Genomic DNA, 15,364 nt, shown 5'->3' with positions numbered 1-15,364 from the left:
TTACGCTAGTAGTGTCTTTTCTGTCTTCTGTTATTATGGGGAAAAAAGCTTTCGCAGGAAAATAGCCGATAGAGAAGCTTTACAACCCGTCACAGGCGTGACACCGTGACAGTCCCACCGATGTCGTGACAGTCCCACCGATGTCGTGACAGTCCCACCGATGTCGTGGCAGTCCCACCGACGTTGTGCCCCTTCCGTCAGGGCTGCCGGTTCCCCGCCCCCAGGGCTGCCGGTTGCCCCCGACCCCAGGGCTGCCGGTTGCCCCCTCAGGGCTGCCGGTTGCCCCCTCCCCCGTACATCAGCGGTATGACGAAGACAGAGATGTCGTCTCCGGAGCCCAGCCGGTCGTTGGTGATCCTCCAGCCTCGGTCCCTCAGCACGCCGCGCGCCCTCATCACCAGGTCCTGGGCCGCCATGGTGTACCTGGTGAGAGGAGAGAGAAGCAGTTATAGCTCCATGGTGTACCTGGTGAGAGGAGAGAGAAGCAGTTATAGCTCCATGGTGTACCTGGTGAGAGGAGAGAGAAGCAGTTATAGCTCCATGGTGTACCTGGTGAGAGGAGAGAGAAGCACTTATAGCTCCATGGTGTACCTGGTAGAGTTCTCAACGGGCCTGAAAATTAAGGCCCGGCCCTAACTGGGCCCTACTGGGCCCAGTAGGGACATACTTTTAGGCCCGAAAAAACCCAAAATGTGTCATTATGTGCTTACTGTCCTCAAAGTTACGCATCCAACAAGCTTTGAACTGAGCAGATTGGACATTCTGTTCCAGAGATAATGGCCAAAACATCTTGAAAACGGCCACTTTCGCCGATTTCCGATCGCCAATTTTCGATTGAGTTTTGGCCACGGTCTATTTTTTTCAAGAAGAAAACCCGGACTGGATCGGCGGTGTAACTCAATGAGGAGCATATTTAAAACTAGAAAATGTGCTCCTCGGAGCACAGGTCTCCGCCGGTACTGTTCCTGATTAATCCTGTCTTACCTATTTATATTACATATTGTCACGTGTCACCAATGTTAGCTTGGCTGATGGATAGGTGTGTCACTTCAAAACATATAAATGATGTTTTGAAGTGACACACCTATTTATCGGTCTCTATTTCATCATGCGTCTCGCTAGCCAATCAAAGCACACCCTTTCAACATATTGTCACGTGTCACGTGAAGCTTGACCAATGTTAGCTTGGTGGACACACGGAAGGACGAGAACGAAAACATAGTCTCCTGGCGGAGACAATAATCAATTTCTAATCAATGGAGCAATTGTGGTCTTGCCCTTGTACATTTTGATGGCAATTTTTTTGTACTTTTACACAAGTACATTTTGAATTCCGGACTTTTACTTGTAACAGATTATTTCTACATTGCAGTATTGATACTTTTACTTAAGTAAAAAATGTGAGTACTTTTTCCCACCACTGGTGTACAGTAAGTACAGTAAGTACGGTACAGACCTGTGGAGGTCGTCGGGGTCGCAGTTTGCCAGGAAGCTGGTGACACATTCCGCCACTTCCTGGTTGGACAGTACGTCCCACAGGCCGTCCGTCCCCATCACCAGGACATCGTCTGCTCCGTGTTCGTAGTCCGTCAGGTTGTACACCCTCACCTGGAGGACACACAGTGATATATCCTCTCTGTCGGGTGGAAACCCTTTTAACCCATTGATACCTGAAGCCGATTCTACATGTCTCCTAAATCCCAACAGTTTTCTGAAAAACGTATGTTTCTATATCAGTGGTGCTCAATATTTTTCATGTCAAGGACCCCCAAAATTATATGTATTTGGCCGCGGACCCCCATCAAAATATTTTGTTCCAGGGACCCCCCAGAAGCAAAGATTTGAGTTAAAAATGTTTGCTTTAAAAATATATATATTCAAAGATTTGCACACATTGTCACGATTTTTCAAAAATAGCAGATCTACAAGCTCATAGCGCGGCACTCGGTGCCGCGCTATGAGCTTGTAGATCTGCTATTTTTGAATAGCCAAAGTGTAAAATCATGCTTTTTAGCTCAAATCTAAAAATGAGACAGTTCCAGGTCTTAATGGGTTAAAGTCCAAAACGGATACTTTTCAGCTTGTAGATCTGCAAATCTTTAAATGTAAATATTTTTTAAAGCAAACATTTATAACTCCAATCTTTGCTTCTTGGGGGGGGGGGGGGGGTTTACGGCCAAATACATATCACTTTGGGGTCCTTGACATGAGAACGTTTGAGCACCACTGATTATAGTAAGCAAAAAAAAAACTGTTAGGATTTAGAAGACATTTGTAGAATCCCACACAATTTTTCACGACTAAAAAAAAAATAGCAGCTCTACAAGCTCAACGCACTATGAGCTTGTAGATCTACTACTTTTACTTCTTCCAGCGCTGGTCTCACCTGTGCTGTAGTACTTTATTATTATTATTATTATTATTATTATTATTATTATTGACCTCAGGGCAGCAGGACAGGAAGGGCTTGATGTAGATGTTGGAGTCGTGGACTTTGAGGTCGTGATCTCCGAGACCCCGCGTTACCCCGATGGTCGCCAGCACCCGTGCCTGAAAATGATGATAATAACTAAAATGTTAAATCAGACAAAAGAAGGAGTAAATATTTTGGAGAAACTAAAATAAACCATGAAACGCGCGCGTGTGTGTGTGTGTGTTCCATACAGTGTAGTGGTGTGTTCTACGTTTTTTTCGGAGGATATACAGTACGATAATTATTCCCTGCACGACATGCGCGATACGCTATCACGTTTTCAATGGAAGAAATGGTTATTAGACTGTATACGCTTTTTTCCAAAAAAAAATATATATAAGAATATACGGCGTACACACACACACACACACACACACACACACACACACACACACACACACACACACACACACACACACACACACACACACACACACACACACACACACAGTGACTCACCTTCTTCCCTTCACCGTATATCAGGGGAAACTTTAGATCCTCATCTTCAATGGTCTTATAAGCCCTGGGTGGTACACAGAGGGTTAATACATGAAACACACACACACACACACACACACACACACACACACACACACACACACACACACACACACACATCCACATCCATCGCACACGTGTTTGATGGCTCTCTGTGAACACGTCAACATGGGATATTGTGGGAAAATAATGTGTGAATTAGTGTGTAGAGAGAGAGAGACAGACAGACAGACAGACAGACAGGCAGACAGAGAGACAGACAGACAGACAGACATTAAATGCAGACTGACCAGCCGTCCATGGTAAAGTCTCGGTACAGCATCCTCTTGCCCACCTCCTTCCTCTGCACCCTCCTGGGGAACTCCAGGTGAGTGAACTCATTTCCCAACAGGTGAGGCTGCATGTAGCCCTGCAGAGCACGCACACACACACACACACACACACACACACACACACACACACACACACACACACACACACACACACACGTTCATCATTTAATGACCGGCGGTCTCTCCGGTAGGAGACGCAAAGGAGACTCTGTTTTGCTGATTGATCCAGAATTCCATGACAGTACTTTAAGTACATTTTGATACCAATACTTTTGTACTTTTACTCAAGTACATTTTTAATTCTGGACTTGTAACAGAGTATTTCTACATTGCGGTATACTTTTACTTAAGTAAAACATTTGAGTACTTTTTCCACCTCTGTTTATTTCTGAAAACAACAAAAATGATGGAGCTTGTTGCACAAAAAACAAAATTTCACCCACTGTTTTACACCTAAACCACCTCACAGTGTGAGCATAAAGTTGATGGTTAGCACTGTGTGTGTGTGTGTGTGTGTGTGTGTGTGTGTGTGTGTGTGTGTGTGTGTGTTTTTAACGGTCTGTCGTTCTCACCAGGAACTGGAGTCGCTGTCGTTCCGACTCGGGCGTGAACTCTGCAGACACGGGAATGATGTCACTGTTCCTGATGATGATCGCCCTGGAGATGAGAGTACGCACGCGTGCACACACACACACACACACACACACACACACACACAAAAACACACATAAAAACACAAAATTCCCTTCAACATGCTATTTTTATTAGGACAAAAACCCGGACTGGATCCGTGGATCCGGAACTTCAAATAGTCAAATCAACAGGAAGTTAACAATTTTATAACAAAAAAGAAAACAGTACTGGGTTTTGTGATGTTCTTTATACAGTCAGAATCAGCTTTGGCTGAAAGGCTCAGGCTGAAAACCCACCTCTTCAGGAAACACTACCCTTCCTCTTTGCCTGGCCTCCTTGTTGTTAACTAGTTGTACGAACGCTTGTTTTATTGTTTTATTGTTTTATTGGATCTTGTTTAGTCGATACAATTATTTGTTTTAGCTCGTGCTCATTTGATCTAGCTATTTTGTCTCATCTGTTTAAGGAAATAGGAAGCTGATATATTGCACTTTTACCTTAGTGCTAGGTTGCTTGTTTTTGCAGAAAATGCACTTGAGACTTCTGGTGATTAGTAGTTTTCGTTCCCTACCTATGTTGCGTAAGCGTCTGCTAAATGACTGTAATGTGTTTGTTTATGGGCTAAAAGAGAGACTTTGAGAGCTGTTTCTCCGAACAATGTAAGTCAATGAGGAGCATATTTTAAATGATCAATTTCTATAGAGATAGAGCAATTATTTTAGATATCTTGTCCACCTTTGGAGTTACACCATGGCAATGTAACTACACAACCCAAACCTCTACCAACGTGTTCTTGCCCCCCCCCCCCCACACACACACACACGCACACGCACACGCACACGCACACACACACACACACCTGCTGTCTCCTGCGTTCCCCACATAGAGCTTCCCCAGCAGGTAGACAACAGTCAGAGCGGTGCAGCCTCCAGTGATGTTGTAGATCTGCTTCTCTCTCTCTATCTGGGCGTCCTGGGAGACAGGGTGAGAGAGAGAGAGAATGAGACAGGGAGACACAGAGAGACAGGAGGAGGGGGACAGGGAGACACAGAGAGACACAGAGAGACAGGAGGGGGACAGGGAGTGTGAAAGAAGGGGAAATACATTCATCAGATGCTGTCAGAATGACCAGCTAGCTTTGCGTTGTGTGAGCAGCACGTGTGAGAACAAAACTCACTTCATGGCGATCCGCCTCGACTCAATGACTTTCACACAGCAGATAAGATTAGCCACGGGTAGATGGATCCTTCTGGTCGATCTACCCTGATCTAATCCTGTGAAAGAACTAACTAATGAACTAACTAAGATCTAATCCTGTGAAAGCCATTGAGTCAAGGTGAATCGCTGATTGCTGATCGATCTATGGACAGACAGACAGACAGACAGACAGACAGACAGACAGACAGACAGACAGACAGACAGACACACTCTGTTGGGTGGAAACCTCATGATGACCAAAACTGTTACTTTTCAGGATTCAAATTCAAAAGTAGCAAAAGTAGCAGATCTACAAGCTCAAAGCACATGCGTCGCTTTGCACCGCATTTCGAGCTTGCAGATCTGCTACTTTTGATGCTTTTGCGTGATGCTGTAGTATGATCAAGTAGGGCGTTAATTTACAAAAAACACAAAAGGTTATAATATGGAGATAAGAGGTTTCTGTCCGACAGCAACGATATACAGAACAAGTACAAGACAAGACAGATCAATCAGACATACAGATAAAGTTGATAAAGATGAGATGATGATCAGAACCATAGGAACAGTTCTGGCCAGATGTTCAGTAAAACAGAAGGATGGCACCTTCCGCCACATTGTGGCAGCACCTTCCTCCACATGGTGGCAGCACCTTCCTCCACATGGTGGCAGCACCTTCCTCCACATGGTGGCTAAACTAGTGGGTCATGAATAATGCAGTGGATGATGTCCTGAGGGGAGTCGGTTTACACCCCCAGGTCTTTTGTCTCTTTATCTTGTTATATCTTTGCTATCAGGGGTCTTCAACAGGGGGTCTGGGATCCCTAAACCAAGGGTTCCCAAACTTTTCAGTCCGCGACCCTCCCCCAAAATAATCATATTTGAGCTTGTAGATCTGCTATTTTTGAAAAAATATATTGTGAAAATGTGTGCAAATCTTTGAATATATAATTTTTTACCTCAAATCTTTGCTTCTAGTGGGGGTCCCTGGAACACAATATTTTGAAATGGGGGTCCGCGGCCAAATACAAATCATTTTGGGTGGTGCTTGACACTCTCTCTCTATCTTTTCCTCCGTTCCCCATCCCTCTTCCTCCTTCACTCTCTTCTCACCGTTTCCTCCCTTTGTCATCCACCTCCTTTCACTCTATCTTTATCTACATCCTCATCCCCTCCCTCTATCTCTCTCCATCTGCCTCTCCCCTCTCTCTCCTTCTCACAGTCCCTACCCCTCTCTCTCTCTCTCTCTCTCTCTCTCTCTCTCTCTCTCTCTCTCTCTCTCTCTCTCTCTCTCTCTCTCTCTCTCTCTCTCTCTCTCTCTCTCTCTCTCTCTCTCTCTCTCTCTCTCTCTCTCTCTCTCTCTCTCTCTCTCTCTCTCTCTCTCTCTCTCTCTCTCTCTCTCTCTCTCTATATATATATATATATATATATATATATATATATATATATATATATATATTGATTCCCAGCCCATCAGATAAACATCAACATTATAGTATACTGCATTAGTTCCATTGATGGAAGCCGGAACACAATGGACAGACTGATGATCGTTAAAACGACCATAATGGAAATAAGACCTTGGGCTTCATTGTGTTTCTATCCTCGGTGATGATACTCCACTGTATGTGGGGAAGTAGTGCTACTGTCACCAAATAAAACCAATCAATCACTCAGTCAGTCAATCAATCAAAAATAAACATGCTCTGAAAATGCACGGCTCAACCATCTGGTCACCTTAAAGGAATAGTTCACCCAAAAAAATGACTTATTTTCTTATTTTTCTTAGAGTGCTTGTCAATGTGGAGGGGGGGGGGGGGGTCCCACTTAAAATATGAGGGTCCCACTTCAAATATGATTATTTTGGGGATGCAGCCTGTTTGGGAACCCTTGTAGTATAATATGGGTTTAACCCATTGAGACCTGAAGCCGATTCTACATGTCTCCTAAATCCCAACAGTTTTCTGAAAAATGTATGTTTCTATATCAGTGGTGCTCAATCTTTTTCATGTCAAAATTATATGTATTTGGCCGCGGACCCCCATCAAAATATGTTGTTCCAGGGACCCCCCAGAAGCAAAGATTTGAGTTAAAAATGTTCGCTTTAAAAATATATATATTTCAAAGATTTGCACACATTTTCACGATTTTTGAATAGCCCAAAGTGTAAAATAATGTTTTTTAGCTCAAATCTAAAAATGACACAGTTCCAGGTCTTAATGGGTTAATAAATAACATTAATGACACCTCACCATGTCTTTGAAGGCGTTCTCTATGGCCCCCACCACCAGACTCTGGTGCTGGACCTTCTTCTCCATGAAGAGGCGCGGGGGCGGGGCATGCTGCTGGGGAGGAGGGGCCGGGGGCGGCGGGGTGGAGCCCGGTGGTGGCGGGGTGGGGCCAGGGGGCGGGGCCCCGGCGGCGGCGGCCCCTCCTCCTCCTCCTCGCAGCGAGGCGGCCCGCGTCAGGCGGGGGCCCGTGGACGACGGGTAAGGGGGCGGCGCCGGTCCGTCCTGGGGGAGGAGGGTCTCCTCGCCCAGGATGGTGGGGGGCAGCGAGGACGGGTTGTGGAGGAGCTGGATGACGGCCTGCAGCTGACAGGCGATGTGGTGCTGCAGGAGACGAGACGCCACCACCGCAGCCCCCGAGCCCGCATGGCCGTCAAATAGACCCCAGTAGTGGAACGTAAGACCCTCTGAGTCCAGCTGGGGAGGGGAGGGGGGGAGAGAGAGAGAGAGAGAGAGACAGAGAGAGAGACATACCTTTATTGATCTCACAGGGGAAATTCAGGCACCAGAGACAGCACAGCCGTAAAAAGTTACAGATACAGGGCATAGAATTACAGTACGCAGAATGAAGGTCCTTACACACCGGTGCGATTTTTTCGTGCGAATAATGCGTTTTTTTTTAAAAACCTTATAAAGTCAATGGCTCCGTACATGGAGCGAAAAAGCGAAGTGAAAAAGCGTCTTTTAATTATTCGGAACGAGTCCGAATTTTGCGTATATTCGCTATATTCGCCGGTATGTAAGGACCTTTACAGTTGGAAGTTCCAAAGGAATGAACATTCACATTTTAACCCATTGAGACCTGAAGCCGATTCTACAAGTCTCCTAAATCTCAACAGTTTTCTGAAAAACGTATGTTTCTATATCAGTGGTGCTCAATCTTTTTCACGTCAAGGACCACCAAAATTATACGTATTTGTCCGCGGACCCCCATCAAAATATTTAGTTCCAGGGACCCCCCAGAAGCAAAGATTTGAGTTAAAAATGTTCGCTTTAAAAATATATATATTCAGAAGATTTGCACACATTTTCACGATTTTTCAAAAATAGCAGATCTACAAGCTCGTAGCGCGGCACTCGGTGCCGCGCTACGAGCTTGTATATCTGCTATTTTTGAATAGCCCAAAGTGTAAAATAATGCTTTTTAGCTCAAATCCTGGCTCAAATCTAAAATTGACACAGTTCTTAAGGCCCCCAATTCACCCGCTTTTATTACAGCGTGACATTCTATATGGTCTCTGTCGGGGTGGAAACCTCATGTGTCCAAAAACTGTTACTTTTCAGGATTCAAATTCAAAAACATCAAAAGTAGCAGATCCACAAACTCGAAATGTGTCACGAACAATTATGATTCATAGCATCATGTAATAGGGTGAACTGAGTGCTTTGTCTCTCTTTCAGCTGTCCTCCTATCTGTCTCTGTATGGTAGCAACACTAAGGACAGAGGACTGTCCACACTGCTGACATACCAGGACTCAATGGACTCACAGGACGAGAGGTACTTGTCATGAACACACACCCAATAACACACTGTAAACATTGTGAATGTCCTCCATGTTGTAGTGACTGGTAGAAACACACAGCTTTTCATGACTCAGCAGAACCACAATGACACGACACACCATGACTGATTTCTGTCCAATAGCGCGTGGCCGACCACAGAGGTCAAACCAATCCCCATGCAGCCATGTGCTCACCTGTGGTCTGTCTGTCTGTCTGTCTGTCTGTCTGTCTGTCTGTGTGTGTGTGTGTGTGTGTGTGTGTGTGTGTGTGTGTGTGTGTGTGTGTGTGTGTGTGTGTGTGTGTGTGTGTGTGTGTGTGTGTGTGTGTGTGTGTCTCTCTCTCTGAGAACAGAGATGTGGTGCATTGCATCGTTTTTTTTCCCGGGTTCGTTACCTTTTTGGGTTTTTCTGTTACTTTAATGCGGTTAATTCTGTTAATTTGGTTAATGAAGTGTAGATGTCGGAGGTTTTTTCTTTTTTTGTGATGAGTTTGTGATGGGTGCTCGTCATTTCTCCTGGGTGCTCCTCTCCTCTCCTCTACTCCCTTAACTTCTGCAGAAGTTAAGGGAGTGTGTGCTGTGTCAATGTGTGTCCCTGAGCAAGACTGTTAACCCCTAAATGCTCCCCGAGCGCCGCACAATGGCTGCTCACTGCTCCTAGTTGTTATAGGATGGGTAAATGCAGAGGACAAAGTGGGGACCAATATTCTAAAATTATATTATCCCCCTCTCTCTCTCTCTCTCTCTCTTCCCATTCCCATGTTTTTTTTTGCACTGGCTGTGATCCACTGCATATTGGAAATGTGTCGAGAGAAGATTCAGTGCTGAACATACACAAACACGCACCCTCCCACAGACACGCACACACACACACACACACACACACACACACACACACACACACAAACACAGAGATGAGATGCAAACTAGACAAACAAGAGCTCGCTCTCTCTCTCTCTCTCTCTCTCTCTCTCTCTCTCTCTCTCTCTCTCTCTCTCTCTCTCTCTCTCTCTCTCTCTCTCTGCAGCAGCTAACATTGGGGACAAGTCACACAGGGACAAGTCAAGCTGAGCACATTGCACCTCTATTCAGCTCACTTCATTGGCTACAGATTCATGTGGTACATCTCTGAACTGCTCACCACCTATAAACCAATCAGACTTATCATCAGATCGTTGGGCGCAGCAGTCTCCTTTTTGTCTCTATTTACCCAGGGTAGGTATGCTGAGCTGAGCACCACTCCAGTGCTCTTTTCCAGCTACGCCCTGCTTCACACTCAAGACACACATTAAAAACCTGGGAGCCAGTACAGCTAGTACAACCACAGTCTTAGGCTTCGTCCACACGTACACGGGTATTTTCATAAACGTAGCTTTTTATATGCGTTTTGGGGGGTTCGTCCACACGCAAACGCGTTTTTGCTCCATGTAAACGCATCTTTTGGAAAACTCCTGCCACAGTGTAGATTTTTAAAAACTCCGGCTATGTGTTCCCGTGTGGACACGGTAAACGGAGTTTTTGCATGGGTCGTGTAACGTTTAGCCGTTGTCGTGTGGACAGAGAGATTTTTTTAAACAGGGCCGTGTAGACGCGGAGGTTTTCAAAAACGAAAACGAAATATCTGCGTTTATGAAAATACCCGTGTACGTGTGGACGAAGCCTTACGCTGGTGGTCGGCCACTGAGCAGCTCCACACTGCACTGAGCAGTGGTAGGTTCAGTGCCTTCAGCAGTGTTGGGGGGTGGGGGGCATTCACTTCCCCACCCAGATTTCTTCTTCTACTGGTCCATGGGATCGAACCAGGAACCTTCCAGTGACCGAACACGCTCCTCTAACCTTTAGGCCACCGTTGACCCCTAAACTATGCCGCTCCTAACAGAACCAATAGGCTCTATGCACAGCAGCCATATTGGGAAAGAAATTGGGCCTCTTCTTACTTCCTTCACAGGTGTTACCAATGATACTAATGAAGGCTCTGTTCCATTCTGGTCAGGGTGCTGATATTGTGCATGTTGGCTCACTAGAAACACTCCATTTTGGTTCCCTAATGGCCCCTTGTGGTGGGTGTGTAACTCTGAGTGTACAAATGGAACCAAATGGACCCGTAAGGGTCCATTTGGTTCCATTTGTACACTCAGAGTTATGGGGGTCCTTCAAAATGAGACAACCACTATGCCACACTAAATGGAACAGAGCCTTAATTAGCATCATTGGTAACACCTGCGAAGGAAGTAAGGAAGGGGCCCAATTCATTAGCCTGGTAAACCCTCCCTCCGGAAATCTCATTTGTAATTTATTTCAGGAGTGAGTCTGGCATGATCGCCAAAATCGCAATTTTGGCTGTGGGCTGGAGTTGGGCGGGAGTAATACCGTTGACTGACAACCCCTTCAGCCAATCAGCAGTGTCCTGCAGCCAGTGCATTTTTACCACTTCCAGACTAATGTGAAGCAACGGGACTTTTGAGACGGCCATGCCCAAAATAGGTTGCCTTATTCGGATACATGCGTGTCACTGCCCGCCCCTGCCGGTTCTCTAAATTTTTATTTTTAAATAGGCACTGTCATGATTAATTGACCACAAGTATGAAGTTAAACAACTAAATTCTATCCAAACGATATCTTATAAGTAAATTCCGTGCCTCAAAATAGAAGCTTGAGAGCTTTTTGAAGTTTTAAAACAGCGGAGAAATAGTGGACAAGATGGCTGCCGTTCGTGTTTTGTCGGCTGCACTCAGACTGCACTCGGTGACATTCGGGCTCACCCGAACTCGCCACCTGATTGGCCAACTTTCGCTGTCAATCACAGAACGATGAGCGACGACGCTGATAGGCTCGGTTTTTTGGTAATGCGCTAGAAACGCCCATACAAGCCTTACAGGCCAGACTCCTTCCTGAAATCAAATGGAAATGAGATTTTCCAATTCATTCCCAATATGGCTGCTGTGCATAGAGCCTATTGAGTGACATCTAAACCTGGTGAAGATGCGTTTAGTCACTGTGGTCTCTATATCACCACAGACAGCCCTTTCACACATGCACATGCAACTATATGCCATATTAGGCCTACTATATGGAAGGAAGGCTGTTTTGTTTGTGTTTAGCATGGGGGTGCATCGATGGGAGACCGCATGTCGAGCAATTCAATGTATCTGTCTCAGGTTCTGTGGAAGTAAATGAAAAAAAACAAACATATATATTGGATTTAATCCTCGCTTCTCCCTCAGGCTGTGCCTGTGTTATATTTACGTGGGAGTAGCTAATGCGCAGTGGTGGAAAAAGTACTCACATTTTTTACTTGAGTAAAAGTATCAATACTGCAATGTAGAAATACTCTGTTACAAGTAAAAATCCGGAATTCAAAATTGACTTGAGTAAAAGTGTAAAAGTATTGGTATCAAAATGTACTTGAAGTACCAAAAGTAAAAGTACTCATTGTGCAGAATGTCCCGTTTCACAAGTTTTAAAATGTACCAAGATCTCTAGATCGGCTATTTTCACATTGCAAAAGTTTAAATAGGGCTCAAGTGCTTAATGTATGTTTTGTAATAATAATCAAAACCTACAAAGTAACTGGTAACTAAAGCTTTCATAAAAATGTAGTGGAGTACAAGTACAATATTTGCCTTTGAGATGTAGTGGAGTAGAAGTTAAAGTACTGAAAACTGGAAATACTCCAGTAAAGTAAAACAAAAAAAAACTAAAAATGTTACTTAAGTACAGTGCTTGAGTAAATGTATTTAGTTACTTTACACCACTGGTCGGCAGTCCTAACTAACATACAGTACCTCTCCCCCCGTCATGCTGGGCTCCGTGCGGAGCCCCCCGCCGTCTCCGTTGGGCAGAGAGCTGCGTCTCTTGGCGGTGGGGGTCCCGCTAGGGGTGGAGGGCGGGGGGCAGTAGCTCATGGGTCTCCGGTGGGCCACCACCACCTCGCAGCACGCCTGGTCCTCGTTCACCATGCTCTTACCCGCGTTCACCACCCTGCAGGGGCGAGAGAGAGAGAGAGAGAGATTAGAAGTTGGCCATTCAAAAATAGCAGATATACAAGCTCACAGCGTGTCACTTCGTGCCGCACTGCAAGCGTGTATATCTGCAATTTTTTTTATAAATCTTGATTTTGTTTTTTACATTTAGCATTTTTTAAGATGGGGGTCCGTGGACAAATATATATTAATTTGGGGGTCCTTGACATGAAAAAGTTTGAGAACCACTGATTTAGGTTTTGTATTTTTCATTAGTTGTTTTTCTTTTGACTTTTTTTTGTGTGACTTTTTTTAGTTTTCAATGTCAGTTGAGTTTTATTTAGGTTTTAGAGGGGTTTTGTTAGTTTTATTTAGGTTTTGTTAGTTTTGTTTAGTTTTTGAAAGGGTTTTGCTATTTTTGGTAATATTTGGTAGTCAGGACAAAAATCAACAAGGTCAGAAAAAATGTGTTTGTCGATGACATGTATTATTGTAATTTTTGTATGCTATGTTGATGAATTGAATACATAGGACCACAATGGAAACAAGTCCCCATGCAGGACTTTTTTTGTGTTAGCCTTTTAGCCTTAATGTCTGACTGTACATCGTGCTGTTTACATTTACATTTACTTATTTACATTTACATCAGACTAATAAAGTATTCAATCAATCAATCAAAGTAGTTGTCTGCTCCAAGATAATTGCCCACACACCTTTAGGTGTGTATACCCAGTCACACACGCACGCACGCACAGACACACACACCTTTAGGTGTGTATACACAGTCACACACGCACGCACGCACGCACAGACACACACACCCAGATAAGCCATATAACAGTAAACAAACCAACATACAGTATAAGTGTATACAAGGTATCTGCACATTTCTAAACTTACAATCTAATGACTTTTAAGAGCTTTTTGATACAGCCAAGAAATTAAATAAAAAACCTCCTCCACCTCCTGGTGGCGCTATAATAGGGCATTTGTTCCTCGGCCTAGTGGGAATGTGTGTGCAAAATTTCACGGAAATCGCACGCTGCATCCATGATTTGAGGCTTTTTGTTCAAAACACACTCCTGCAAACTTTGCCAATCTTAGCAAATCATGATGGAATATGAAAAATCAGAAAGATAAGTTTGGTTTAATGACTATAGAGATACTGTGTACTGATTTTTGGACAATATCTGTAGGCGGAAAAATTTGTTTTGCAACAATCAACCTCCTAGTAGTGCTATAACAGGCCGATCAGAACGATTCGGGGCAGAGGTTCTGCTCTGGCATCCAGGCTGCGATCGGCCCAACGTCCCCGGAGATTAGCTGTTCACAAACACACTCACGTACGGACGGACAGGGTGAAAAACATGACAATAAAGACCATTACTGCGTCAAAAGTAATTAACAAACTATACTATAAAACATTTTCAAGCTTGCAGTTTGGCTATTTTCACAATGTTTATCTGTGGAACAGAATCAAACTAAATGTTATGTCTCACTCTCAACACCTACATTCCAAGTGCTTGTCAGGGTGGGGGGTACCCAGTTCAAATAAGATTATTTTGGGGAGTTGCGGCCTGAAAAGTTTTAACCCTTGCTGTATGGAACAAAGCATCAACTGTTTATACCAGTGTTAATGTAGGCTAAAACGATGACGAAAAATGCTCGAAGACTACCTTTTTTCACTGATGAAAACTAAATAAAAACTAAACTAGAAAATGTGCTCCTCGGAGCACAGGTCTCCGCCAGTAGTAAAAAGGGAAAGTTAAAAAAAATAGTGTTGGGCATGTGCTGGCCTGCCCATTGACCATCAGGTCTAGAGAGTTCATGGGAGCCGTATTGTGGCAGTTAGCAGGTACTCAAGTCCTCCTGAGGTGTCACCAAGCCCACACAGGGCAAATGGAGGCGGGTTAACACAAAGTAAAAAGGCGTGTCTGACACTCCTCCGGTTCCTGATTAATCCTGTCTTACCTCACTTCGAAAGACATAAATAGTCTTTCGAAGTGACACACCTATTTATAGGGCTCTATTTCATCATGCGTCTCGCTAGCCAATCAAAGCACACCCTTTCAACATATTGTCACGTGTCACGTGAAGCTAGACCTATGTTAGCTTGGTGGACACACGGAAGGACGAGAACGAAAACATAGTTTCCTGGCGGAGACAATAAAATACGATAATAATAATATGATGATGATGATATGACGTATCACTGACAACGCTGAGGAAGACCTGTTAGGTTGAAACGTGTCCGTTGCTCTGTCCGTGGAGAGCTAAATAAAACTATGTGAAAAAGGACATTTACTGTGTGCTGGCTGTTTACTCACTGTCATGTATGTGCGACACTGACAGGTCTGTTGTCTCCACATGTCTGGGTGTGTGTCCGTGTGTGTGTGCGTGTGCGTGTGCGTGTGCGGGTGTGCGTGTGCGCGCGTGTCTCAGTGACAGGTCTATTTATCGGTGCAGACTCACTGCAGGC

General features: G+C 44.5%; 1 protein-coding gene across 1 annotated transcript in view; it reads right to left on the bottom strand.

The window, feature by feature from the left end:
* Window positions 1-266: 266 nt before the first annotated feature.
* The window catches only part of LOC311039762 (protein phosphatase 1H-like), a gene marked incomplete at its 3' end in the record, with an annotated part of 19,968 nt that continues 4,870 nt past the window's right edge, over window positions 267-15,364 (bottom strand). The window contains exons 3-11 of the mRNA XM_084049741.1: window positions 12,709-12,904; window positions 7,386-7,838; window positions 4,796-4,908; window positions 3,876-3,960; window positions 3,262-3,380; window positions 2,933-2,996; window positions 2,443-2,550; window positions 1,457-1,608; window positions 267-423 (exon numbers count right to left, since the gene is read on the bottom strand). Coding sequence (XP_083905867.1) covers window positions 267-423; window positions 1,457-1,608; window positions 2,443-2,550; window positions 2,933-2,996; window positions 3,262-3,380; window positions 3,876-3,960; window positions 4,796-4,908; window positions 7,386-7,838; window positions 12,709-12,904 — 1,447 coding nt within the window. The remainder of the gene's footprint in view (window positions 424-1,456; window positions 1,609-2,442; window positions 2,551-2,932; window positions 2,997-3,261; window positions 3,381-3,875; window positions 3,961-4,795; window positions 4,909-7,385; window positions 7,839-12,708; window positions 12,905-15,364) is intronic.

Source organism: Gymnoscopelus microlampas, assembly GCF_963454915.1.
Source record: "Gymnoscopelus microlampas genome assembly, chromosome: 23".
Lineage (NCBI taxonomy): Eukaryota > Metazoa > Chordata > Actinopteri > Myctophiformes > Myctophidae > Gymnoscopelus > Gymnoscopelus microlampas.
This window is presented reverse-complemented; position numbering and strand designations above follow the sequence as displayed.